The sequence below is a fragment of the Nyctereutes procyonoides genome, unplaced genomic scaffold, assembly GCF_905146905.1.
Source record: "Nyctereutes procyonoides isolate TBG_1078 unplaced genomic scaffold, NYPRO_anot_genome, whole genome shotgun sequence".
NCBI lineage: Eukaryota > Metazoa > Chordata > Mammalia > Carnivora > Canidae > Nyctereutes > Nyctereutes procyonoides.
This window is the reverse complement of record NW_026575131.1, coordinates 30,391,472-30,417,868: the sequence shown is the minus strand read 5'-3', so window position 1 is coordinate 30,417,868 and position 26,397 is coordinate 30,391,472. Positions and strand designations below refer to the sequence as shown.

The following is a 26,397-nucleotide window of genomic DNA, read 5'->3' as shown; positions in this document are numbered from 1 at the left end:
ATCTATTCATAACGTATATTCTTATCAGTTTTCTTGGAATTATATCTAGCCTATTAAGCTTCAAAGAACCTCTTTCTCCTAGTTCTTTGCTTTTATTATTTCTATCTATTGCTTATTTTCTGCAATAAAACTGTTTCTTCTTTTTCCTTCCTTACTTCTTCAGATTTACTATGTCACAGTTTTTTCTAGTTACTTGAGCCAAGCATTGAGCTTATGGGGTTTCGGACCGTCTATCTTTCCCCTATATAATAAAAGCTATACATTGCCTTCAAAGTATTCCATTAGCTAGCTCTCTCAAATGTTGACCTTTTGTCCTTTTATTACTACTCAATGGTAAAATTTTGCTATTCTTGTTATCATTTTCTATTTCACTTGAGGGTTATTTTGTAGTAGGTCTTTTCATTTCCAAACATATGGGGTATTTCTGCTTTCTCTTAATGATGACTGATTTTAAAGTGCTGTAGTTTAATGCATTAAAACAATATCTTCTGCATTTGTTGAGAAGTTCTATACACATGGCAAACCAAATTCATTAACTGTTACCCAAATCTGTTCTTTCTCTACTTTGTCGTATGGTTTTGTCTGCTTCTGAAAAGATGATGCTGGATTTCTAACTGCAAATGTTTAATCCCTGTCAAAAGGCATCGATTCCTGCTTTCTGTACTATTGCATATGTGCATATGCTCGTACTCCTTTTACTCCCTTGAGCTATCATTCCTTTTTCCTTTTGTTTGCATTGACAAGTATAACTTTTTTCACCCCCTTATCATTAGACTGTGTCCCTTTAAATATATTTTATAAATAATACAGCATTTTGTTTTCCATTCCTGGGACAATTTGTCCTGATTAGTTTCACTCTCAGCCATTTATGCCAATTATTCTTATTTAGAACATCCTATTTCACCTTTGTTTCCAACTTCTCTTTCACTTTTTTCTCCTTCCTACCTTCTACTGAGTGGTATCCAATTTTTTCCTTTGGGTATGAAAATTATACAGCCTATTTCATTTCAATAGAGATTATTCTTTTTTTTTAATAGAGACTATTCTTATTGCAGTCTAAACTCGTGCTCAATTTCCCCATCATAAAAGCAGATCCATCTCTAAATCCCTTGTCATATTCTTACCACTTTAGGTCACTTTCAGATATCCTCCCCATTCTCCCCATGTCCACCTCCGGATGCACTGAAATAATATAGCATTATAATTTCATTTAGTTACTGATATGCTGCAGTTTTATTTGTACCCTCAAAGATCTCACCTGAAAACAGTGGATCATGGTATATATAAAGCACATCTCATTAGGTTACATGAAATATTAACAAAAATGATAAAATTTTTCTATCTCTTTGCCCAACTCCAATTCAGTCTCCTCTTTAATCATGGTAAAATTCTGCTCATTTGTGCTGCTAGCAGACATGCTTCCTCAAGTTTTCATTTCAATGGAGAAGAAAAACACTCCAGCAACTATAAAAGGAACAAAAGTAGAGAAAAGGCTAAGAGCCAATATTGTGTGATGGGAAAATTCTTGCATCTCCAGGATCTCAACTGTCTGTAAGGCTGAGATAAATGTTAAATACTCTCCTTCCATGTGAAAATGACCAAAAGCAATTTTATTTTATAAGTTAATGTAAAATTGCTGATTTTTTTTTTTTTTAACCAAACAAGAAGGCTGGATGTACCAATCTTCTGTTGACGTCCCAGAGGAAAATCATCTGCTGGGATCTCTGTTACTTAATAAGTATGGAGATGACAGCTTCTGGCATCCAGAAAACCAAGTGCAGGGTTAGGGACCTCAGTCTAGGGTTGAGGTCTCCTTAGACTTGTTAGCAGTCTCAGCTAAGCCAGAAATAGAAGGCTGCCTCCAGAAACAGTGACTGAGCTTTGCATGTGACTGTTTACAAACAATAGTATATTAATGAACACCCAAAGTCTTATGTTTTCAGCTAATTCTTCAATTTCTATTCTTTAATAATAACATCTGTTATCTTGAACTAAAAATATGTGCCTTTGAGGTATTAAACCAGTTTCTATTTCCCATCTTTTCAGCTCTAGAAGTTATTTGTGCCATTTCTTTACCTTTTCGCCTTCTACAACCTGTCTCTGCCTATCTTCTAGAACTCAGAGCAGCTGGTAGCATCACGTTATTTTTAGAACTTTGTCTCCAAAATTTAGTACAGAAAAAGGATGTAATGCAAAGGTCTCTATTGACTATTCACTTTTAATTTTGTGACTCAGTGGATTTGATCAGTCATTTTCTGATAGGGCTAGATAGGCAACCTAATTCACAGCGAAATAAGGTTCAATGGGCACAAAAGCAAATGCTCTAAAATGTTAAGTTTCCCAACCATTAACAACAGGAGATGACAACCACTCACTTCAGGGTAGATCAGGTTTCTTCCTGGTTTGCTTTCAAATGTGATGCTAATGTCCAACTAAAGTAACTGCCATATGCTTCTACCCTTGTCCCCAAAAAGAAAAATCAACTGTAGAATTTGAACAGAAAAGACTCTCCAAGATCACTTAGATCCAGTCCCCTCATTTTAGAGATACTGAGTAAGGTTGCAGGCCAACTGGCTTACTCAAATTCACTGTGAACCTCATTGGGTCTCCTTTAGACAATTATGTTTGTAGAAGGTACAAACTATTTGTAAGGATTTCCCAAACTTGGGAATCTAGGACTGCAGAGACCCCACTTTCAGCATTTTCAATTAAAAATAACTGTCACATTAGGGAATTGTTTGGTGCTAAAAGCACATGTCAGTACTTTTGTAGGATGGTCAGCTGGTGATCCAGATAACATGCCTGTGTCTATTATATTCATATTATTTTATCAAATGGAGAACACAAACTATAAACTCCTTTTTGAAAATGGAAGTACCCTAGGGGTAGCCGGGGTGGCTCAGCAGTTTACTGCTGCCTTCAGCCCAGGGCGTGATCCTGGAGACCCAGGATTGAGTCCCATGTTGAGCTCCCTGCATGGAACCTGCTTCTTCCTCTGCCTGTGTCTCTGCCTCTGCCTCTCTCTCTCTCTCTCATGAATAAATAAAATCTTTTTAAAAAAATAAAAATAAATTTAAAAAAAAGAAAATGGAAGGACCCTTCAAAACCCAACCACCCAAGTTTGAGAAGCTCAGGACTTTAGCAAAGGCACCCATCAGACCATGCCCGTGAGGCAAAATCTTACCCAACAGACAACAAAGGACCCCATTTCATGATCGTTTTCTCTTTTCCCTATAGCAAATGATTTCTTTGGGACAAATTTAAAGTCTTCATATTTCCCCAAGGAAAGTAATAGGCTGTCTACTCAAAATGTGGTCTGCAAACAAGATGTGCATCTCCTGAGAGATGTTAGAAATGCAGATTCCCAAGTTCCCAAAACCAACTGTATGTTCTGTATTTAAACAAGATTCCAAGTTGTGTTGTAGGCATATTAAAGTTTGAGAAGCACTTCCCCAGAGCATTAGTTCCAATTAAAATCGTCATGGGAGCTTTTTTAAAACAGTAGATTCTTAAGCTCCTTCCTAGCCTGACTCCAGCAGAACCTCTGGGATAATGAAATTAAGAACACAGCTCTAGGGTCAGTCTGTGAAATGGGATAACAACAGCACCTTCTTCTCCAGGACACATGTAAAGCATGTAGTTTTTATAAAACTACTCGTGATATCATTGTTGGTATTTTATGCTGTCAAAAAGTAATGCCAGGGGGATCCCTGGGTGGCGCAGCGGTTTGGCGCCTGCCTTTGGCCCAGGGCACGATTCTGGAGACCCCGGATCGAGTCCCACGTCGGGCTCCCGGTGCATGGAGCCTGCTTCTCCCTCTGCCTATGTCTCTGCCTCTTTCTCTCTCTGTGTGACTATCATAAAATAAATGGAAATTTAAAAAAAATTAAAAAAAAAAAAGTAATGCCAGGGGTTCCTGGGTGGTTCAGTCTGTTATGCTCAGTGGGAAGCCTGCTCCTGCTTCTGCCCCTCCTCTTGCTTGTGCTCTCACTTTCTTGCTCTCTCTCAAATAAATAAGATCTTTAATTTAAAAAAAGTAATATTTGTTGAATAAAATTTGGCAACTGCCAGCTAACATATAATATTGCTGAGTTGCTTAGAAAAGTGCTTTCATATGAATAGTACAGAGTTATTAAATTAAAAAGCAAGTAAAAACCATATACTTGGTACTACACCACCATTAGGTGACTACTATTCTCTCCACACTAGGGGTAGAGCAGTGTCACTTAAAAAGTAGCATGTGAGGGCCCTGGGTGGCTCAGTCAATTTTTTTTTTTTTTTTTTTTTTTTTTTTTTTTTTTTTTTTAGGATTTCATTTATTTATTCCTTAGAGACACACAGAGGGAGGCAGACATAGGCAGAGGAAGAAGCAGGCTCCTGCAGGGAGCCAGATGTGGGACTCCATCTAGGACTTTATCCAGGACTCTGGGATCATGCCTTGAGCTGAAGGCAGATGCTCAACCACTGAGCCACCTGGGTGCTCCAGTCAAAGGACTCTTGATCTCAGCTCAGTCTTGACCTCAGGGTCGTGAGTTCAAGCTCCACTTAAAAAAAAAAAAAAAAAAAAAAAAGTAGAACCTGACAAAATAGAAATAGCTAATACCATACTTAGTATTTTCATTCCAAGTGATTTCTATATAAAAACTTAATCCTCCTGACGACACTATAAGGAATGTGTTTCATATAGTATCAATTCCTAGATTTGAGAATCAGTGTGTTCAAAGGATACTGAACCTTCAAAGCTATTGCTATGTACTGCTAAATATCTCTCACAAAAGGTTTATAAAAAGTTATATTCAAAAGTAATAAAGGCAAAAGGCCTATTTCCCCATAACTTTGTCAGCACTGGGAATTCTTTGATTCTCCAACTATCTAGTAAAAATTTATTATTCCTTAGCAATATAATATAGGGGGAAATGACTATTCTATTTTTTTAAAAAGATTTTATTTATTCATGAGACACACACAGAGATAGAGGCAGACACACAGGAGGAGAGAGAAGCAGGCTCCATGCAGGAAGCCCGATATGGGACTCGATTCTAGGACTCCGGGATCATGCCCTGGGCCAAAGGCAGACACTCAACTGCTGAGCCACACAGGCATCCTGGGAATGACTATTCTAACTAAAACAATCTGCCATGAACAATCTGCTATGAAAAGAGACATATCCTATGCACCCAAGAAGCCAGGCACAGTAAAAAAGAAATACTATCTTTTTGGTTACAAGAATGAAAAAATTATCTTTTATCTTGAAAAATAAATGTGTTATTTCATTATGCCTGGGCATGATAAGATTTACTTAAAAAATAAGATGCTATTTTTATAACCACTCAGCAAATGGCAGGAATCTAGACCAATCCTAGAAGGCATGACTAGCTCTCTTTGAGAGTCATCAGAAGGAACCATATTGCAAATAACTCCAGATCCTTTACCAACTGGTAAATACGTTTCAATTCCAATTCATTTAAAAACCAGGGACTCAAAGGTTAACTAAAAATGTAAATGAGCTAGAAAAGCTGCTGGATAAGGAAACCCAAGAACAACGTTACCAGGAAAGATGTCTTATTATCTCACTGAGGAAGCATATTTTCACCTGGCCAGGCTCTCAAATACATTTTATTGAGGACTTGGACAACAATCAAGGTATGTAAATGGTTAGCTAGAGACGTAATTTAGGTTTTGGTGACTTATAAAATATTCTAAACTTACAGGAATATGTCAAAATTCCACAGGAGCCAGTAAGAGAACACCCCAGAAGCAGGTGACAAAAACAAAGAGAAAGAGAAGACAGTCTGAAGTGTCTCAGAATTCGAGCAAACAAAAAGTGTATGCGTAACATTTTTATAAAAAGAAAAATCAATTTTTAGTAAAGTAGATTAAGTCCTCAACCTATCGTGTCACTAAGAAAAATTTTCAATTGTTAACAAGTCAAAAAAAAAAAAAACCCTCAAAAAATAAAAACTGAAGCTCAGCTATTTATAAACAGAAAACACACAGGCATTTCAAAATGCCAAAGCTTTTTCAAGATCTCACTTCATCAGCAACCTCTCTCCTGCCCCTGTCACTTTCATGTGTTATAATTCTTGATTTTGTTAACCAACTTTGATCTCACTCCCCTGGTTCCTTCCCCTTCTCCTACAAAGGTGTTCAGGGATTGCCTATACTTTGACAAGTCTTGAACTGGTTCCTCATTAAACCAATCACTTTCTCAGCCAAAAAGTACTTATTATATATTCACCACTTTCTAATCTATTCTTGTGGTGAACATGCCAGACCAGGCTCCTGTCCTCATGAAGCCTTCTAGGTACAGGGTGAGGAGGATTAGTAAGCGGTGGAGACCACAAACCAATCAACAAGCTAAAATATTTGATTGTGATTTAAAGAAAACAATTAGGATACCAAAGCAGGCAGTGACTTGGAAAGGGTTGAAGTAATGGGTTTAGTGGTGATAGGAAGGGAACTAAACATCTGATCTGGGACTTGAATAAGGAGCCTGCTCGAGGTGAGTATCAGGGGAAAGAGTGTTCCACGGAAACAGCTGATGCCAAGACAAGAATAAGCTCCAGGTCTTAAAGGAATGGAAGGAAAAGAGGGATGGGAGGGGCAGCAGAGTCTAAGAATAGGAGGCTAAACAGAAAGGTGAGGAGATAAGGTGAAAGGTAGGCAGGGACCACACTGTGCAAAGCCTCATTTGGGATTTCATTCAATAAGTGATGAGAAGAAGCTCATGATGACAAAGCTTTAAGCTATGAGTGTTCAATTCTCCAATTTCATTTTTTAAAGCAGATCCTCACTGTTGTAAAAATCAGCTTCAGAGTTTAAGGCCCCCGTGTCCTAAGAATGCTTTAAACTGAGCTATAGTTCACATACCATAAAATTCACTCATTTAAATCTACAGGTTGGTGGTTTTTAGTAAAATCCCAAAGTTGTGCAATTATCACCAAAATATATTCTTCACCACAAAAAGAAACACCACATCTGTCAGCAAGTGCTTGCCCTTTCCTCCCTACATAGCCATGGCAACCATTAATCTTTTTGTCTCTATGGATTTGCCTGTTCTGGACATTTCACATAAGGTAATTATATAATATGTAGCCTTTCAGGTGTGGCTTCTTTCACTTGGCATAACGTTTCACTGTTCATCCCCCTGGTAAGTAGGTGTCCGTACTTCATTCCTTTTCAGGGCTGAATCCTATCCCATTATATGTATGGACTACTTTTTTCTTTAGCCACTAATAAATTGGTGGACATTTGAGTTATTTCTACTTTGGGGCTATTATTAATAATGCTGCTATGAACATTCAGCTACAAGCTTTTGTATTGGCCTAGGTTTTCAGTTCTCTTTGGGTATATACCTAAGAGTGGAACTGCTGAGTCACATGGAAACTCTGTCTATAACATTTTGAGCTGGGGCCAAACTGTTTTTCTTAGCCACTCTACCATTTTACATTACCACCACCAGTGAAAAAGGTTTCTCAACATCCTCACCAACAGCTCACTCCCACATATTTTAATTTAATTGGCCTGGGCACCCTTGGTTTGTTTTGTTTTGAAGAGTTCTCATGGTAATCCTAATGTGCGGTGAGGCCCAAGAACCCTCTACTCTTGCCTGTTTCATTGCCAACATCCTGACAAGGATTTACGCCTAACACCTCATACTGCCTGCCCCAGAACTCTTTGGACCTATTATATCCCCTCACCACCCCTCACTCAATAATAATGACATCTGCTATGTAGCTGATTCATCCAGTGAGAGAATAAAATACAAATAAGACATAATCTTATATTTATGATTTATATAACCTTGTATTTATGTAATTATAACATATAACCCTGCATTTGTATAATTATATAGAATCTTATGTTTATATAATTACATTATATAACCTTATACTTAGATAAATTATATATGACCTTGTATTTATAATATAAATAGTCGTTTTCAGTACAACGAATGAATAAAACATTTTTAAAATCATTTGTGTGTATACATGTATATAGGGGAAATCTGGAAATTCAGGATGATTTTCCTGTGACAAAATGGGTTTGGATAATTTTATTGTCTTTTCTAGATAATTTTCTACCATGACCATGCATTGGAGAAGCTTTTCAAGTATCCTCAGGGAATATGAATTACCAACTCCTTTCTCCCACTGACCCACTGGAGACCTGTTCTTTAAAAAGAGCCCACCTAGAAAAAGTATTTGCTCCCAAAGTTATTTTCATCTAGTAAAGAAAGATAAATAGAATGAATAGATGACTTCCGTTTTATACTTCAACCTGACCTTCAGTATTAAACACAGTACCATATGTGCAAAAATGTATAGAACTCAAAATTATTTATGTCACTTAAAAAATGTTTCCTGCCAAACCAAACACAGGTGGTGAAGGTCTGTAACACCAGTATTGAGGCCTAGAGTCATTTGGAAAATCAACAGCCTGTGTTTGTAGATAACCAACTCAAGAGAGAAAGACAGAAGCCTGAAAAAAAAAAAAAAAAAAAAAAAAAAAAAAAAAAAAAAGGAAGCAGATGTCTAAACTGGAGGACAAAGTATGACTTGACTCCTCGGTCTGATGGAGGGTGAGACTCATCTTAGCAGTAAAAATAACCCAAACTATATCTTCATGTGGACTTTAATAGCAGAGGCAAACTTACAGATTAGGATATTAAAACAATACTTTATGATGACAGATGGTAGCTACACTTGTGGTGATAAGAGTGTAACACATAGACTATAGAATCATTATGTTGTAAACCTGAAACTAATATGACAGTGTCAACTAAAAAAAAAAAAAATTAATACTTAAGGGATTTTCCATTTGAAAAAAAAAAAAATCTAGGGCACCTGGGTGGCTCAGTTGGTTAAGCAACTGCCTTCAGCCTAGATCAGGACCCCAGGGTTCTGCATTCAAGCCTTGTATTGGGCTCCCTGCTCAGTGGGGAGTCTGCTTCTCTTCCTCTCTCTGCCCCTCCTCCTGCTCATGCTAGTGCTCTCTCTCAAATAACTATAACCTTTAAAAAGAAAAATCATCTTAATGTCATGTATTCTAGAGTAATCCAATTTACTATTGCATTTCCATTCATACTATACTCTTCATATTAATCACAAAAGATTAATAAGAGTTTATCTCCACAGGCTGCATAATAGTGTGGGGACACCAACATTGAACTGATGTCAAAAGTCAAAAGTTCAAAGAGTACATCAAAGCCAACTGTGATCTTCTAGAAGCAGAAACCACACGTTAACATCCCTTTTCAGGCCTCTCAGAGGTTGAGAGACACCCAAGGCTCTTTATTTAGGTTTCTAGCATGTTAAAAGAATTTGGAACACCAACATAAAATTGCCCAAATTGTGTTATATTTTAAACATTAACACTGAACAGATTGAAACTCCCAATGCGAACGAATACAAGACAATGATTATCACTCCACACAAGAAAATGATTTCACTACATTTTAACGAACATGAAATGTCTAGATTTTTGTGGTGAAGCAATGCCACTCACAGGTTTTTGCTAAAATGGAATCATAAGGCTAATTACAGTGTCGATTATAGCTATGTGTCACTCATAATCTATTGATGGGTGTACTTCTATTTTAAGTGACCATATTCAGCAATTTCTAATTGTGCTATTCAGAAGATAATTACATGACTGATAAAATCTATGACTGAACAGTCCACTTCAGGTGGTATGATCCAATAAGGGTGCAAGTTCAGAAATGTATGAAGACTTTCCTTCAAACCTGCTCAATAGCAGATGGAAAATTCACCTGATACTAAAGTCTAAATTCAAGGCCTTGAACCCAAGGCCATTCCAGACTACCCATCCACTGGCTTCTCCTAGAGGTCTTCAGACGTGGCTCAAATGAAATGACAAGAAGTCAAACTCCTTTAGATCTGACATGGTCAGAGCTTACTGTAGCAGCAGCAATCATGAGAGGTTCTCATTCATGGGGTCTTGAAACAGGGCTCCCACCCAGGCCCCACTTCTGTGTATTTTGCCATCATGAAATAGGAAATAAAACACCGATTTGAAGTCAGTCCTAGTGCGACTCTTCTTCTCCCATCGTGGCTTTTGCTGCACAGCATTACGCAAAGCTCCATCCAGGGCAGTTTCAATTTCATTGCCTGATAAATGCCTTCTCACTTCCCTGTGCCAGACACAAATAGGTATTTCTCAGCATCTCGCGGAGTGACAATGGTGTTTTTCTCTTTTTCTCATCCTCTCACCACGATGGGCACTCGTCAGGGGATCTCTGTTCCTACCCATCTCATTACCTCTTCATTCCATTTGTCACCATTTGGAAATTCAGAACTCTTAATATTAGCTTACTCTTACGAACAGTAATGAGGCTCAGGCTGCCTACTGGGGAGCATCATCAAACACTAACGAGTGTGCACACCGAGACCCACACCTGAATCCCATCACGTGGCTCCATTGTTCAGACCAGGTGGGATGTTCTGTCCACAGGCAAGCTTCTACAGAAGAGCTGGAGTTTGCAGGGTGGCTATTATGCATTTGCTTTGGTCGTATGATTCACACAGCTTTCCTGTGTGGTTGTACTCATTTACATACTGTCTATGACCTCCCTTATAATAACACTGTACTCTTTCTTTCCTTTTTGTTCTCCTCTTCACTTGTTTAAGGACTTACTGGAGCTGAGAGTTCTCAAAGAAAAGACTAATTGGTCATTTTCTTACTGCTACTTTTTGATCTCTTCCTGACCTCAAAAGAAGAATGAGGCTCTTATAATCATCTAGGTGATCTGTCTGTATACAAACCTGCCTTGATGTCTCCCACCGTGTCCAGCATGTTGCCTCAAACACAAGAGGTGCTGGATAAATATTAAGTGACATCTATACAGTTTTCTGAGTACCTAAGAAAGATAGGCCCATATCCACAGGAGACAGAAAGACAAAGGATGAAGAATGAGCTGGTACCCCCCTGAAACTATGACAAGGATGTGTTTGTAGTTAATGAGGGAAGAGGGGACTGACCTGAAATTCATCTCTTTCTGGACTTAATATCCTTTTATAGCAGCTAGAACCTTGCAACGATGACAACAAATGAGAACTGATTGAATACCCCTATGTGCCAGAGCCTATGCTATGCACTTGACCTACATTAGCTCATTTGAACCCCAACAGCCTGTACAGTAGATACTGAGAAAATAAAACCCATAGCAGTCAAATGACTTGATCAAGGTTACCTGTTAGCTAAGATCCCAAAGCTCTTCTCAGTAAAGATTACCAAGTACTGCTCAGAAAAAGGCAGGGCAAGATGAGAGTGTGATATGGCTTTTGGGAAATGGTGACTGCCCCAAAGGTGATGGAGGCCAACATCCAGAGGTTAGGAGCAGTGGCCTCACCCACGTATGAGAGTGTGATATGGCTTTTGGGAAATGGTGACTGTCCCAAAGGTGATGGAGGCCAACATCCAGAGGTTAGGAGCAGTGGCCTCACCCACGTATGAAACTCTACCTGTGTCCTGAGTAGCTGCCTCTTTCTTTCCCCAATGAACTTCATACTTAACACTGTCTGGGAAGGACTCTGCACAGAGAAAAGAATGTTTTCACAGCTTTCTAAAGCCCAGAAAAGACACTTCTGAAAGCACCTCTCACTGATATTCATCATGTAGATACAGAAAACCTATGCAGTAGATTATTTTATATGGCCATTTCTTAGTCACACTAACAAGATGGAGTCCTATGCCCTTGCTATACAGCAGGCATAACCCTAAATGCTTTATGCAAGTATCTCACTTAATCCTCTCAATACCCTGTGATGCCTTTTCATCATTCTGATTTTACAGAGAAAGCACTGAGAGTGTAAGTCACTTGCCCAAGTCCACACGGCAAATAAAAGGCAGTGCTAAGATCTGTACCCAGGGCATCAGACGTTGGACTCCTCTCTACCTCCAGCAATGCTAAGACAGACCTTCTGCCCACATTGTGTCACTTGCTATGCTTTCGATGTAAATGACCACCGCAGACATCTGCATCCAGGTGGGTGAGAAGAGTAGGGGGACAAGAAGAACACAGAAAAAAGATGCGTGAGGAAAGGAATTAATTTTCAAGTGCACAATTGCAGCTGCTTACAGAGTCAGTCTGGCTTTCCACAGGTGGAAAGAGATTACTCAGCGCTCAGAGGATGGCCATGCTGGGTATCTAAAGGCCAAACAGGCAGGCCAAGGGCATAACCAAGCACTTTGACTCTCCACATGACCCTGCCTCGTGTGCTCACCCAGTTCACCCATGACATGACGGCACGCAGAGTTCAGGGCAACTCTGCCTTGAGTGTGTGCTGTTGCTAAGGGTAATTTACGGCAACTTCCATCGCCAAGTGGGCTGCAAAACACAATAATTAAAAGGCTGACAAGCAATCACTAAGTGCATCTGTATTGTTGAATGGATTTTGAGTCCTAGGAAAATCACGATGAGTGTTCTCCAAGAGCAGCATCTTTAGAATTTTATGATCCTAAAGCCTCTTGCTTTTAAAAATAACATTTCAAATGCCAGCTGTGAGAAGCCTATACATTTGAACCTTGGTTTAATGACACAAAGTGAGAAATGGTCATTGCTTTTCCAGAAAAGCAAGAAACAGGTTTTTTTTTATTTTCTCTCAAACAATTTTTGTCCCAGTTTCAAATGATTTTTAGATGATGCTTACTCCACCAGGACAGAGGCTTTGTTGGCACAACCTAAGTCCTCTCTTGATGGTCCTCCGTAGGTCACGCACAAGCTGCCTGAAACCACATGCAGAATTGCTGCTGACGAGGGAGAGGTGTGCTCTCCACGCCCTGCCCCTCTGCACCACCCTGTCTCCGGTCATCTTCCTGACCTGCTTTCCTGATAGACAGACAGATGCATGAAGCCATTTCATGATTCATCAGAGTTTCATTCAGCATGCTTCTTAGAGTCCTAAGCTACCAATACTTATTCCTCCTGTCACCATGTCCGAGAAGAAGAAACTGTCCCCACTAAATACAGATCCCCAAGAACTCCGATCCTCAGTGAAAAGAATAAAAGGTGCTTGGTAAGTAAGCTCACGGATTTTGTTTATATTGGGATTGGACTCACGTCTGGCACTGTGCCTTCCTCCTCCTGTACCAACGACAGACATCACTAACCAACTAGGGTGTCCTTCTGCATGATTTCCTTAACAGAACTTTTGAGATAGTCATTACCAATCAGAGTTTGCTGCATGACACTCATAACCTGTTTTTCATTACAGTTCTTTGGACGGGAGACTCAGAGAGCTTTCACGGCAGTGCTGAGACTGTTCTATCCATTTCAGGGTAAGGACACAATAACACATGTGGACTCCCAGAATCTCAACTCTTTGAATTAGGAACATGAATAATAAACTTTTAGCACTGAAATAACATGTCCTATGGTAATCCTCTGACTAATCACCTTGTTAATAAATATCTAAAGACCACATTTTTCTCTGGGCTTCCAGCTTCCATGGGAACATTCTGACGGTGACATAATTTTTAAATTAGTAGGTTTATTCATAGTTTTACATTAGTAAATGTCAAGCTTCTTACTAATTAGCAAATTCTGTAAATCCACAGTAGTATTAATTTTCAACTGTACAGCAAATTAATGAGAAAAAAAGAGAGACAATTAAAATTTCCCTAAGGGGCACTCATTTCTATGAAATTCAGCACAAAGCAAGAAAACATTAACCCATTTTGAGGGTGCATTTAGGAAGGATTACAGAAGATTTGTCACTGTCACCGAGGAGTGAAGTGCACATTTACCGTGGAGTACTCTCTGTTACAGCTAAATTCTCAGATAACATTTTCTCAGGTTGCTGTGGCTGGGATTTCACCTCTTGCTTTCAATATTGTTAGATGCTTTTTTTTTTTTTTTTTGGCAGCTTCTCATTTAATAAGATTCTTTTATTTCTTTGTTGATGTTTCCACTCAAATTGCTGGTGCACTTTTTCTGGCTTTAGAGGACAATGCCTGGTATAATATTCGGATCTTCAAAAACTGCCTCACAAGAGTCTCTTGCTCACCAAGTGCTTGTTAATATAAATCTCACTTCCTCCACTAACTCACTGAGAGGGCAGAAAACATACCTAACTCTGGGTGGCTGTTTAACCTCCCAGCTCCAGAAAAGGAGAAAAAGCATATCCCTCCTATGGGCACTTATGCCATTTCTTTACAAAGCCTTCCTACAGACACTGTTAAACAAATCCGCTTATTTATTTCAAATTCTCCTTCAATTGCTTAAGCCTATTGCTAAGATGGTAAAGTCCTCCTGTGTTGGTGGCCATGGAAACCATCTGTAGGTATCATGGCACCAGGTCTTCTCTTTGCTTTTCTGGGCACACTTGGCTGAAGACAAGCTAAAGCCCTATGTTCCCCGAGGTATAGAGGTTTCAGGATGATGCCCCCCGCCCCCCACAAAGATTTCAGATCACAGTTAATACCAAAATTAAAATGCACCATGGTATGCACTGATGGGCAAACTGCACAATATATAAGTACACAAGCGAGGCAGTACACAGATAATTATAGCTTACAGTTGGGGGCATTACTGTGGCCATCAATGATGCAATCTGTTAAAGAATAAGGTCTTCATCAATTAGCGTAGTACGTGTGGAAGGGCCTGGCCTACCTCTCTGTCCTATTTACAGTATCTGTGACACACTCTGAACATAATACCCCTCACACACACACACCCACAGCCTGTGACTGGGCATTCATTTCCCCATCTCACATACTAGACCCTGATCTCCTTGAGGGCAGAGAACGCAATCTGAGACCAGGGTTATCTACAGCCTCCCTCCCCAAGCCTCAAATTGAGAAGCCATGTCAAGTGGGAAGAATAGCTTTATGAACGGCTGGGCATTTCCCATCAGTCTCTGAATCCTAGAAGCAAACTTTAACAGACTCAGGCCAGAAGCCTGATGGATCTTCCTGCTACTTCACTCCAGGGCCCCAGGTCCACAGTGCTGGTCTGACTGGACTTCCTCCCTCAGTCCAAGGTTGAAAATGGTAACTGGGAAGAATCAGGCAGGTCTTTTATGGAGACTAATGAATGCCCCATTCTGAGCAATGGGAAGGCCAAGCAAAAGAGGGCAGAGTACAACACCTTTTCCACATTTAAATGACAAACTTTCTCCCACTAGCATGTAGGCCATAGCCCAGTACGTGCCAGCTGTCACGTGGGAGGGCAGCTGATACTTTTCCTAATTGAAAGAGTGTGTGTGGAGTGCCTGGGTGGCTCAGTCAATTGAGCGGTTAACTTGGGCTCAAGTCATGATCCCATGAGCCCACGTCAGGCTCCCTGCTCAGCGGGGAGTCTGCTTTGCTCTCTCCCTCTGCTGCTCCCCTGCTTATGTGTGCTCTCCCTCTCAAATTAATAGATAAGATCTTTAAAGAAAGAGAATGCAAGAGCAAGAGCATAAAAGAGGGGTGGAGGGAAGGAAGGAGCCAGAGACTAGAGAAAAATTTCCTAATAAGTAATTTTCATTTAACATTCCCATAAACATAGCAGCCGGCACAGTGCCTGACAAACAAATGGTCAATACCCAATAAACATCATTTGAATAATGGATTCATTTAATAAACCTTTCAATACCTCTGTCTCTAGGAGTTAACAGTTTAAGGCATTCTGAAAGAGACTACTATCTTAAACCAAACCAATACAGTAGAATGCCCTATAGCACTGACATATGCGTAGGAATTATGTCAGATGCCCAGGTAGGATCTATGTAAAAGCCAATCTCATTTTGTTTTGGGGTTTTTTTGTATATTTATTTTTATTGGAGTTCAATTTTCCAACCTATAGGATAACACCCAGTCTCATTTTGAAAGCAAAGAACAAAGCCAATATCCGAGGCCAACCTTGGAACATAGCTGTTCTTCTAAAGCACCTGGACCACAAGACAACAAATTTTAGTTCCTCCCTTCTCCACCTCCTGTTTAAACCAGTTACAGCCAAGTTACAAATGTGGAATCCTCAGGAGTTGACAGAGTAAGAGCTAGTCAGAGAATGTCTAAGCCATTGTTCCTAGCCTCAGATGATGATGTAACAGTGGGGAAAGACCACCTCTAGCAAGGATGTTGAAACGAGTAGATCTTCCATAGCCATTTGGGCAGAGGATAGGAGAATAGCTCAATGCTCATACAGATAAGGATAAAAAAGTTCAGGCCATCATCCACTGTGACTTGAAAAGGCAACGAGTGACTGGACTTTGTGGCTCTGATATCATTCAATTAAAAATGAGAGTTGGGGATAGAAGGACAGATAGTTCATTTTCTTTTATGAAGGTTAGTGCCTATGCTCAGAGAGGTGTGTGGACTATGGCCTCTTATCAAATGGTACAGACATTGGCAGCCTCTTGATAATAGAATGGGCTCTAACCCCAGTCCTCCCAGAAAAGACCTGTTGTCAAGTACTTAGGACCATTCTTGATACCAAACACTCCTCACTTTTTATTGCCCTGACTATAGGAGTCTGGAAATTAGTTTCGTAGTGGAATGAAATGAAAGAGAAGAGAAGAGAAAAGAGAGAGGGGAGAGGGGAGAGGGGAGAGGGGAGAGGGGAGGGGAGGGGAGGGGAGGGGAGGGGAGGGGGAAGGAAGGAAGAAGAAAGAAAGGAAGAAGGAAGGAAGAAGGAAAGAAAGAAGAAGGAAAGAAGGAAAGAAGGAAAGAAGGAAAGAAGGAAAGAAGGAAAGAAGGAAAGAAGGAAAGAAGGAAAGAAGGAAAGAAGGAAAGAAGGAAAGAAGGAAAGAAGGAAAGAAGGAAAGAAGGAAAGAAGGAAAGAAGGAAAGAAGGAAAGAAGGAAAGAAGGAAAGAAAGAAAGAAAGAAAGAAAGAAAGAAAGAAAGAAAGAAAGAAGAAAAAAGAGAGGAGTTAAGAGAGAAAGGGAAAAGGGCTGGTGATGATCCCAATTGTGATTGACTAATTATTGCTCTATTACATGCTTTCCCTATTTTTAACCTGAGTTCTCCTTCACTTATTCAAGGTCTACTGTGTGCCACATCTTATGCTGTGCCTTAACAAGAAAGAAATGGTCCCGTCATGGAACTTATGATTCATCTGTCTCAGAGTAACTAATTCTTATTTTACTCAGTAACTATATACAACAATCAGTGCCCTTTATGGTTATGGGGATACAGCAGTAAATAGAACAAACAAGCTCCCTTCTCTGATCAGGAGAAGACAATGAACAGGTAAGATTTTTTGATAGTTAGGAAAGTTGGGAAAAAGTAATAAAAGAGGGATAAGAAGTGGATCATTATTTATGGTCAGCTGATCAGGTGGAGTACCTCTGGGAAAGAAAGTCTCACTTGAAACTGGGGTGGGTAAAGAAGCCAGTCAGCCAAGCAGGGTGTCACAGCGGCCTGATTTTCCCCACCTCAGGTTTTAAAAGGAGTCTGTCATGGAATGTTTTACAAGAGTACAATAGTTGGCCCAATTGGCCTTATTGGGTTCAATACCAACCAGCCCCCTCCTGGGGAGGAGTTGTGCCAGCATCACCTGGGAGATTGTGAGGAATGCACATTTTTAGCTCCAGTCCAGTCCTCCTTGATCAGAATCTGCATTTAACCTTGGACCTAGGTAATTCATATGTGTACTAAGACTTTGAGTATTCCTAAGCTAAGATCTAAAGCCATGTTGACCATGCCTGGTCTCTATCAGCCATTCCTTTGTTTCACATTTTATTGAACAAATTTGGGAAGCAGAGCAGGGCTGAGGGCTGCTGTTTCCTGGGGGCTCTCAAAACTTTCTGATTAATGAGCAAGCCCAAAGGCTGCTACATGGGCCAAACTGAATTATGAATAAAATCAACTAAAAGATGGCCAGCATGGCTGGAGTCTGGTGATGTAGGGAACATGATCTAGGATTAAGACAGAAAGATACGGTTAACATACAACATACATTGCCAGGCTAAGCCATCTAAATTTTATTCTTATTGAAATGAGTAGCCTATGCAGGTTTTCAAGCAAGGAAGTAGTATGACCTAATTTAAATTTTAAAGAGCTTATTCTGGATGCCATATAGAGAAGGGACCATAGTCAGCCAAGAATAGAAGTAGCCCATACAGTTAAGAGGCTCTGCAAGTCAAGGGACAAAAGGTTGGGGCTTGAACTAGCAAGGCAGCCACGGTACAATTAGAAGTGGTCATATTCTGGACATAATTTTGGGAAATTACTAATGGATGGAAATGAGGAAGAAGAGTTAAGAAATGGGAGTGAGGGGGTGTTGGAGGGGATCACAGTAGCCCTGAGCACCATGATGAGGCATGAGGGTGGACCCACTATCCTGGCCCTCTGGGCCCCCACCTACCATAGGCCACACAGTAACTCATTCTGATGATCTAGTAACAACCAGCAGCTGGGCTGATCCCAAGTACAAAGTAAGAGAATCCAAGAACCAACCACACAGCTTCTCAGTTGATACAGAAGCCCTGTACTCCCACTTCCTATTCTATTCCTCGTTACTGAATTCTAGAAGGCCCTCCCTCCTTCCTTGAAAAATACCAGAGCAATGGATTTCATGGAAATTAGTTATTTAAAAACAAAACAAACACTAATTCAAGAAAATACTTCAGGCACGTACAGACAAAGCCAAGTTTGAAAAGAAAAATCCTGAATATTTAAATTAACTGACTCTCTTACAGTTGATGTTTGGCACTAAGAAACAGATTGCACATTGCTAAACTTCTCAACACTTTAGGAGACAGTTGGCACCTAACTACTACGGCAAAACGAACTACGCTCACTCCTGGAACTCAACCTTTTATCCTCTAGAAAGGCCATTTTTAATGAGTTCCCTTCCAGCTTTACGCTGTGCTCATCCTTTTGAACTCGATCTTTATTCAAAAAGAATGTGCATTGTGAAAGCGGTGGCAGCCATTAAGAGGTCAGCAGTGATCATCTTTACATACAAGAAACAAAGCATTCCTCTCCCAAAGTCACTCTGCTGCTCTGAGGACTTATACCACCTTCACTATTCCCTGTAGACTAACACATTTATGACAATTCATTAGGATACAGATTCATTCTTTGCTTTCAAAAGTATTCTCTTCTCCCTTATGTGTTTTCCTGGTACTGGTAAAAACAGGCTTTCCAATCAGGCTCACCTTCTTCTTCCCTATCTATGGCCCAAACCCAAACATTTCTCCTCTTTTAGTTGCACTATTTTTATGTGTATTTTGTACCCAAATTCGGTAGAGGGTTGACAAAGAGCAAGGTAATATTCCAGGCAGTACCTTTTAAATAGAATTCTATTTTCAGGATCCAGGATGTGGAACAGTTGGTTTTGAATTTGTAACTTTGATACCAGCATGTCCCTCTTTAAATGAGCTTCTAAGGATGCCTCCTGGCCACCAAAGAAGGCTGGCTCAGCTCATTTCAGTACTGTGATAAAGGGATTGAGAATTTTATTCCCAAGGGGGCTAAGTCTTTTATCGTGTCCTAACACCAATTATTCTGCAAATTAGAATCACTGGTTACATAATGTGACATGTTGAAGGCATGTGGATGGACAGGAACAAATCCACCAGTACTTCTCCACCTACGTGTCTGTGGAATCATAGGCTAGCAGGGTCATCCTCAGGCTTGAAGACCATAAAAGATGTAATTATGAACATAAGTTCTAATCTCAGACTGCCTGGGTTCTTACTCTACCCTAACTAGCTATAAGAGTCTGAGAAAGTTCCTTGATCTCAGGCTCGCCATTTACCATATAGCAGTGCTTCCCAAATTATTCACCTGGGATTTTTTAATATGAGTTGTATTGGAATACAATATACATACCATAAAAGTCACCAATTTAAAATGTACAATTCAATAGTTTAATCTATTCATAGAGTTGTACATCCATTACCACAATCAATTCTAAGCCATTTTCATTGCCACTTAGGGATTTTTTTTTTTTTAAATCCCAAAGCCGAGGCTATGCCCCAGATCGATTAAATCTAAGTATCTGAGGCTAAGACTCCGGTATCAACCATTTGTTGCTCTCCCAAGGATTCCAAAATACAGATAAGCTGAGGCAGATGTGGTTCATTGAGTCATTGTCAGGATTATGTGGGAAAACAGAGACACAGATGGAAAAATGGGAGCTTCTCAGCACTGAGGCTGACCTATATATAATAAGCATTAAAGAGGTGGTGGGAGTGATCACAGTGAATAATAGAAAATGGAAAGGACTTGTCAAACAGTCACACCAAAACTTGTATCGTCTGGACTGCGATGGTGAATTTGAATGTGTAATACGTTTGACAGAAATGCATATCCACGGATGGCATATTCTCCAAGAGAACCTAACTTAGGAATGAGAATTTTGGAGGTGGGACAGAACCCACAAAGAGACAGGAGTTTACAACTTATCTATCACACTTTAAGTAATCACCAAGCTTCCCGGCCCTCTAAGAAGCTGCTGCTTTGGCTTCAGGACACCACTCAAGTCCTACCCCTCTGTGAAATCTTTTCCCACTGGATATACTCCTTTTCGTGTCTTAGCATTTTGCACACCACATAATACAGCACTTACCACCCTGCGCTGGGTTCATTTAGAAGTTAGTCTCCCTCACCAAGGGGCAAACACCTTACGGACAGCAACAATAACTAATACATTAGAAAAAAAAAATCATCTCCTGAGCATAGCATGTGTTTTGACGTGGAGTACATAAATGTTCGTTGGATTGAAGCATAACGAATTCTTATCAAACACTGCCAGCCCAGGAATGAAGAGTGCATTTGTTCCAAAGTTCTCCAAATACTTAGTGGCCATTGTCGCTCACAGAAGACTGGCAAGCAAGACCTGCAATTTTGCTCCATAAGGCACGTCCTGAGGAGCATTGCTTTGGGTACTTAAGAACTCCAGTGAATAAATGGCACAACCACAAGCTGTTATTAAGAACACTGAATTATGTATTACCAACACTGAGATCGAGGAAAAAAAAACTGTCATCGAGGGGAAAGAGATTAATATCAATTAATTTTCTTTTACAGTAGATTATGCATAAGTCTTTGGGCTTCTGAGGAAAATTTCGGAAAATTTTATAGCATGCAGGAATTTGCATATACTCCAGGAGCAAAAAGCAGGTCCCCAGATGGGTTAAGAGGGTTACAGTCAAGATGAAGAACAAAAGACAAAAGCATTTCTACAAGTGTAGAGTCATGGGGGTGGGAATAAATGGCAGGCAGGCTTTAGAGCGAACAGAAAAAGCTTACAGATTCAAAAGAAATAAAATTGTAATTACAATAGCACTTAGATGGTTACACAATAAGCAATACTACTAAGTACCCTCTCCGGAAAGAATGTTCTTCGAAAACTCAAAAGCAGATAGTTAACAAAAGCCACCAGGTAAAGTCTATGGGAGGAAAGATTCCTTTTCGTTAGTATCTTCCTTCAAGTGCAAGATAATAATGTTTGATTTGTGGCATGGAATTGAATCCAAGAGAGTCACCATATAGTAAACTTGGGCAAATCATCCCTCTGGCCTTTACTTTCCATTTCTAAAATGAAGCCTTGGATCAAGATAGTGCTTCCCCAAGTTTGTTCTGGAAGATTTAACAAGCATTACTTGAAGAAAATGTTTCATGTTCAAACAGATTTGGGAAAGGATTGGATAATCCAACTACACAGGTTTCTTCCTTTCAGGGCTTGGCAGAAGGTTATCTGTTAATGCTAGTTCTACGAGGGGACGATCTGTAACATTGATCTGTAACAATGATCTGTAACATTTCCCCAACTCAAAATGCTTCTGTGGCAGACCTTATCAAGGGAGTAGAATTTACTGAGCTCACATTAGAAAATTCTTGACTGTAAAGAGCTTGCAGCTCCTCTTCTGGGTTAAAAGTCTAGGAACTCCAAATTATTGTCACTTGAAACCAACACAAGATAACGAACAATAGCCAACTAAGGTAACAATTAGCATTTGGGCAGAAATTAGATACAAAACCTTCTATTCCAAAGCAGTACCAGGAAGGGGTAACTGGTATTCTTCTCTGTATATATAGAATTCCTTTATTTTATTTTAATTACTCTAAGCTGTGCATCAGTGGGCTAGATTTATGTTGTATTTAATATTTATTCTATTTATCAAATATATCCATCATATCCTAGCTTCTAGGCATGTTTACAAATAACACAGGAAGAAAAACAGTTTGTTGACTCCAGTCAACATTTTCCAGAAAATCTCCCTCCCAGTCCCTCTCCTTCTATATCCAATTGTGAGGTCCAGCAGTATTCTGTGTTAGTCACGCACTGTGGTCTCTCTTCCTGCCCCTGCCCAACTCCTACCATCCAGAATCCTAGAGCATATAAAACCAAATACATGATCTATTTGAAAAAAGGACAGAAGCCTGTAAAAGGGAGAGCCAGATTCACCACACCATTTCTTTTGACCTGTCAAAACTCCTTTCAATTTCTTAAATGAAATCTTTTTTTAAAAAGTCCTTTCAATAACCTCATTAAAAAAAAAAAAGAGCTTAATGCTGGCTGAAAAAACAACATCATAAAAAGGAGAAAAATAATGTAAAAAGAGATAGTAGGAGCAGAGGTCTGAGATCAGGTGGGCAGTAACCAGGGAAGTTACTTCACCACCACCACCAATTTGCTTGACGTGTAACTTTTTTTTTTTTTTCATTCTCTTGGCATCCCCGCTAGGTAGCTCCTACTGTTCCTATTATTTGGCTGATAAAACTGAGGCTCAAACAAGTGAAATAATTTGCCCAAGTTGCCAGACCTAAGACCTCCACTCAGGTCCTCCCAAGGCCAAACTACAAGCTCTTCCCAGAACTGCTATTTTTATGCCAGAAAATGTGGACTAGGGAGGTGTAGTCACTCTCTTAATTGCACAGAGCTTACAGGTGGCAGCACTCGATGGACTCAGATCCTAAGGCTACCACAATGTGCTGCCCAGAATCATGACCATTTCCCTCAGACACTTTCCTTCCCCCACAAAAGTGTCTATCTCCTTCTGGATTTGAATTTCTATGAAAAACCAGATACTTGCCAATAAATGTCCCAGCCAAAGCCTGGCCCATCTGCATTTCTTTTGCCCACCTCAGATCCCAAATTAAACATCCACAATAAGGAATGCCTGGGTGGCTCAGTGATTGAGTGTCTGCCTTTGGCTCAGGTCGTGATCTCAGGGTCCTGGAATCAAGTCCCACATTAGGCTCCCTGCGGGGAACCTGCTCCTCCTTCTGCCTATGTCTGTGCCTCTTTCTGTGTGTCTCTCATGAATAAATAAGTAAAATCTTTAAAATAAATATCCACAACGAGAACAGGATGGAAAAGCCAGAATGCTGCAAAAATCTGACTAAAAGGCTTGTACCCCTCCCACCACCCTCCAGTATGGATTTTGTTCCCTAGAAATCTGTACCCACTCTTACTAAGCCATGGTCTGACCTGCAGGATCTAGAGCAGCTCCAGGAAGCAAGAGAAAATGCAACACACAGCTCTCTCCGAGCTTTCCGGAACAGGAAGGAAAGGGCAGCTGCTCTCAGTTAAAGGCTGGAGGGAGTGAGGGCTCAAACAGGGATCATCATCTGGATTCTGACCTTTCTCCCACTAAACTGAAGATTCTCCCTTGGTGATGATTCATTGTGTCTTCATTTACATTGTGCACACTTTTCACATTACATTGTGCACACTTCTACGTCCCAATTAAAAACGATCCCAGTAGCTGGGAGGGCGAGAAAGGGCATGGAGTCTGGGAGCTTCCAAGACTTCCGAGCCTCTCTGTTTCTCCTGCCTTTCTGCTTTCTCACTTTCTGCCTTTCCTTGAAGAGCAACAAAGGAAGCAACTCCAGCAAAGCCACATAAGTCTGAGATTTAGCTCTCAAATTCGTCAGTTGCAACCTTGTAGCTCCTTTTCCATCTGTGCTTTTTACCTTAGCTTTTTTTTAAACTATAATTCTTCCTATTGATTTTAAGCATAGCTCAGAGTAACACTAACCAGTGCTACATTAGCTCAAAACCAAACCAGCTGACCTTATCTGGTAACGGGGCACAGCTGAAGAAGGCACGAAGCTCTCAAGAAAGCATCAGCCACAGATGAAAACAAGGCATTGTGGAACTCGTGTATGAGTTCTGTATGTCCCTTCTAAACCTTTGAGAATCACAGCCTGGGAATGGAAGCAACTGCAAGGTTGTGAAGAATCCATCCTTGGACAGCAGTCCCAACCTTGACTACACCATGGACCCATTGATCACTTTAGAACAAAACAGTTACTTAAATGTGCAGCCCTGGACATGCCTTGTTACTGAGTTAAAAACAAAGCTCCATCAGTTGACCTAGGGAGCACCCATTGCTCACCCCATTTCATTCCTTCCACCTGCCAGGGCAAGAAAAATCAAGGAAGACATGCCAGTCCACACCTGCCTCCTCCCTCCTGAGAGAATGAGCTGCTGCTTCCTCTGTTTTATCATGACTCTCTTCATTCTGGGTCCCCCTTCCTTATGTACTTGTCTCTCCATCTGGCTGTGACCTTCTTCAACTTAGGAACAGTACTGTCTCATCTTGACAGCCCCAAGAATAGAGATGATAAGCAAAAGTGTTTGATGGGGTGAAGAATGAATGAATGGACAATTTTTTTTTTTTTAAATTTAGTCTCCAGGGATCCCTGGGTGGCACAGCGGTTTGGCACCTGCCTTTGGCCCAGGGTGCGATCCTGGAGATCTGGGATCGAATCCCACGTCGGGCTCCCAGTGCATGGAGCCTGCTTCTCCCTCTGCCTGTGTCTCTGCCTCTCTCTCTCTCTCTCTCTCTCTCTCTCTCTCTCTCTGTGACTATCATAAATAAATAAATAAATAAAAATTAAATTTAGTCTCCAAAAAAATTACCTTCCAGGAGGGAAGTCAAGACATACAGTAAAATATGTGAGATAAAACAGTAAGTGATAATGATCAGAATAAGCAGCACAGGAGGAAGGGACCTCTGACAGGGAAGAGAAAGTTCTACTGGAAGGAAATAATGTCTATTTTCAAGGCCTGCAAAGATCCAGATGCCCAGAGACCTTCAACACCAAACAAGAGATTCTATTTTTTAGTCTAAATGTTAGAGACAGGCATACAAGGAATATGAATCTGGTGGGCAAGGTGGACTGGAACTCCTGTCAGGGAGAGCCCACCATTTGGAGAAACTCGTTAACATAGTAGCAGAGGAAACCCTAACCAGTTACCTGTTTTAACCAAACACTATTTGTATTTGAAAGGATAGAAGAGTTAATACCATTGCACAAACAAGAATTAATATTCACAGAGAACAAATGGCATCAGAGACAGAATTCATGGGTCAGATAGGAACTCCCAAGTATAAACCCTAATTCAAATTCTCTGAGAGCTTCTAGAACATTCTGCACCTACAAGTTAAGAAGAGGTTGTTTATCCAACAAGAAATAGATTCATCCCTGATGGCTACGTAGAGTCTTGATTCAAGATGTGGGCAATGTTAAACAATCAAACAAACAAATGGACGATGAATGGTGGGGCACCAGAGATTAGCAATAAGGAGCCATTAACGCCTACTGCTCAAGGCACCTGGAGAGGAATCTTGTTATTCAGGACCGGTTACTACTACTCTGGAAGCCAAGTGGTCCAGAGGGAGCTGCAAGGACAGAAGGACACAGGCGAGGCCACAAGACAAAAGAGAAGAAATATTCTGACTGCATTTTCTGCTCTTACTGCAGACATGTGTTCATGCCTCCCACTAGGCAAACCAGCAAGGAAGTGGAGGGATGAGGGACAGGGAATAGCAGAGAAGGAGCCTTAGTGAAACAAAGCTTAAATGATCCAAGAAGCTATGAAGGAGGAAAAATCCAAGTGTGTGTGTGTGTGTGTTGGGGCGGGGGGGGGGGGGGTAGGCAAGAGGGTCATTGGAAATGAAGAATGTGATTGATAAAACCAAAATTAAAAAAAATGTGGAAGGCAAGGTACAGAACATTTCATAGGGCAAAAAGGAGATGGAAAATATGAGAGGGACGCCTGGGTGGCTCAGCGGTCGAGCGCTTGCCTTGGGCCCAGGGTGTGATCTTGGAATCCCAGAATTGAGTCCCACATTGGGCTCCCTGCATGGAGCCTACTTCTCCCTCTGCCTGTGTCTCTGCCTCTCTCTGTGTGTCTCTCATGAATAAATAAATAAAATCTTTAAAAAGAAAATATGAGAGGGGAGTCAGGAAGCATGGAAGACGGGTCCCAGAGAGAGCTCTTGATTACTAAATACCAAGGGTATGGGGTACGTGTCTGGAGACACTTAGAAGGAAACACAAGCAAATGGGAAGAAATGAATCCTGATCATTCTTTAGGATTCCATAACATGTTATGATAAAATGATTCCTTTGCCCCTGAGTCCTTGGAGCCTAAAGGAATCTGGGGCAATCTGTTCCCTTACCACATCAGAAAAGTAGCTTTTTTG

General features: G+C 40.5%; 1 protein-coding gene across 6 annotated transcripts in view; it reads right to left on the bottom strand.

Annotated features, from left to right (window-relative positions):
* FHIT (fragile histidine triad diadenosine triphosphatase) overlaps positions 1 to 26,397 on the bottom strand; it is a 1,388,110-nt gene that overhangs the window by 759,587 nt on the left and 602,126 nt on the right. For 2 of the 6 annotated variants that reach the window (XM_055344936.1, XM_055344935.1), the window contains one exon: positions 20,523 to 20,596. The exons of 3 other annotated variants lie outside the window; for them this stretch is intronic. In XM_055344936.1, coding sequence (XP_055200911.1) covers positions 20,523 to 20,541 — 19 coding nt within the window. In that variant the 5' untranslated portion in view covers positions 20,542 to 20,596. Of the gene's footprint in view, positions 1 to 20,522; positions 20,597 to 23,390; positions 23,409 to 26,397 lie in introns of those variants that run through there. One more of the 6 variants, XM_055344940.1, reaches the window with a different exon arrangement.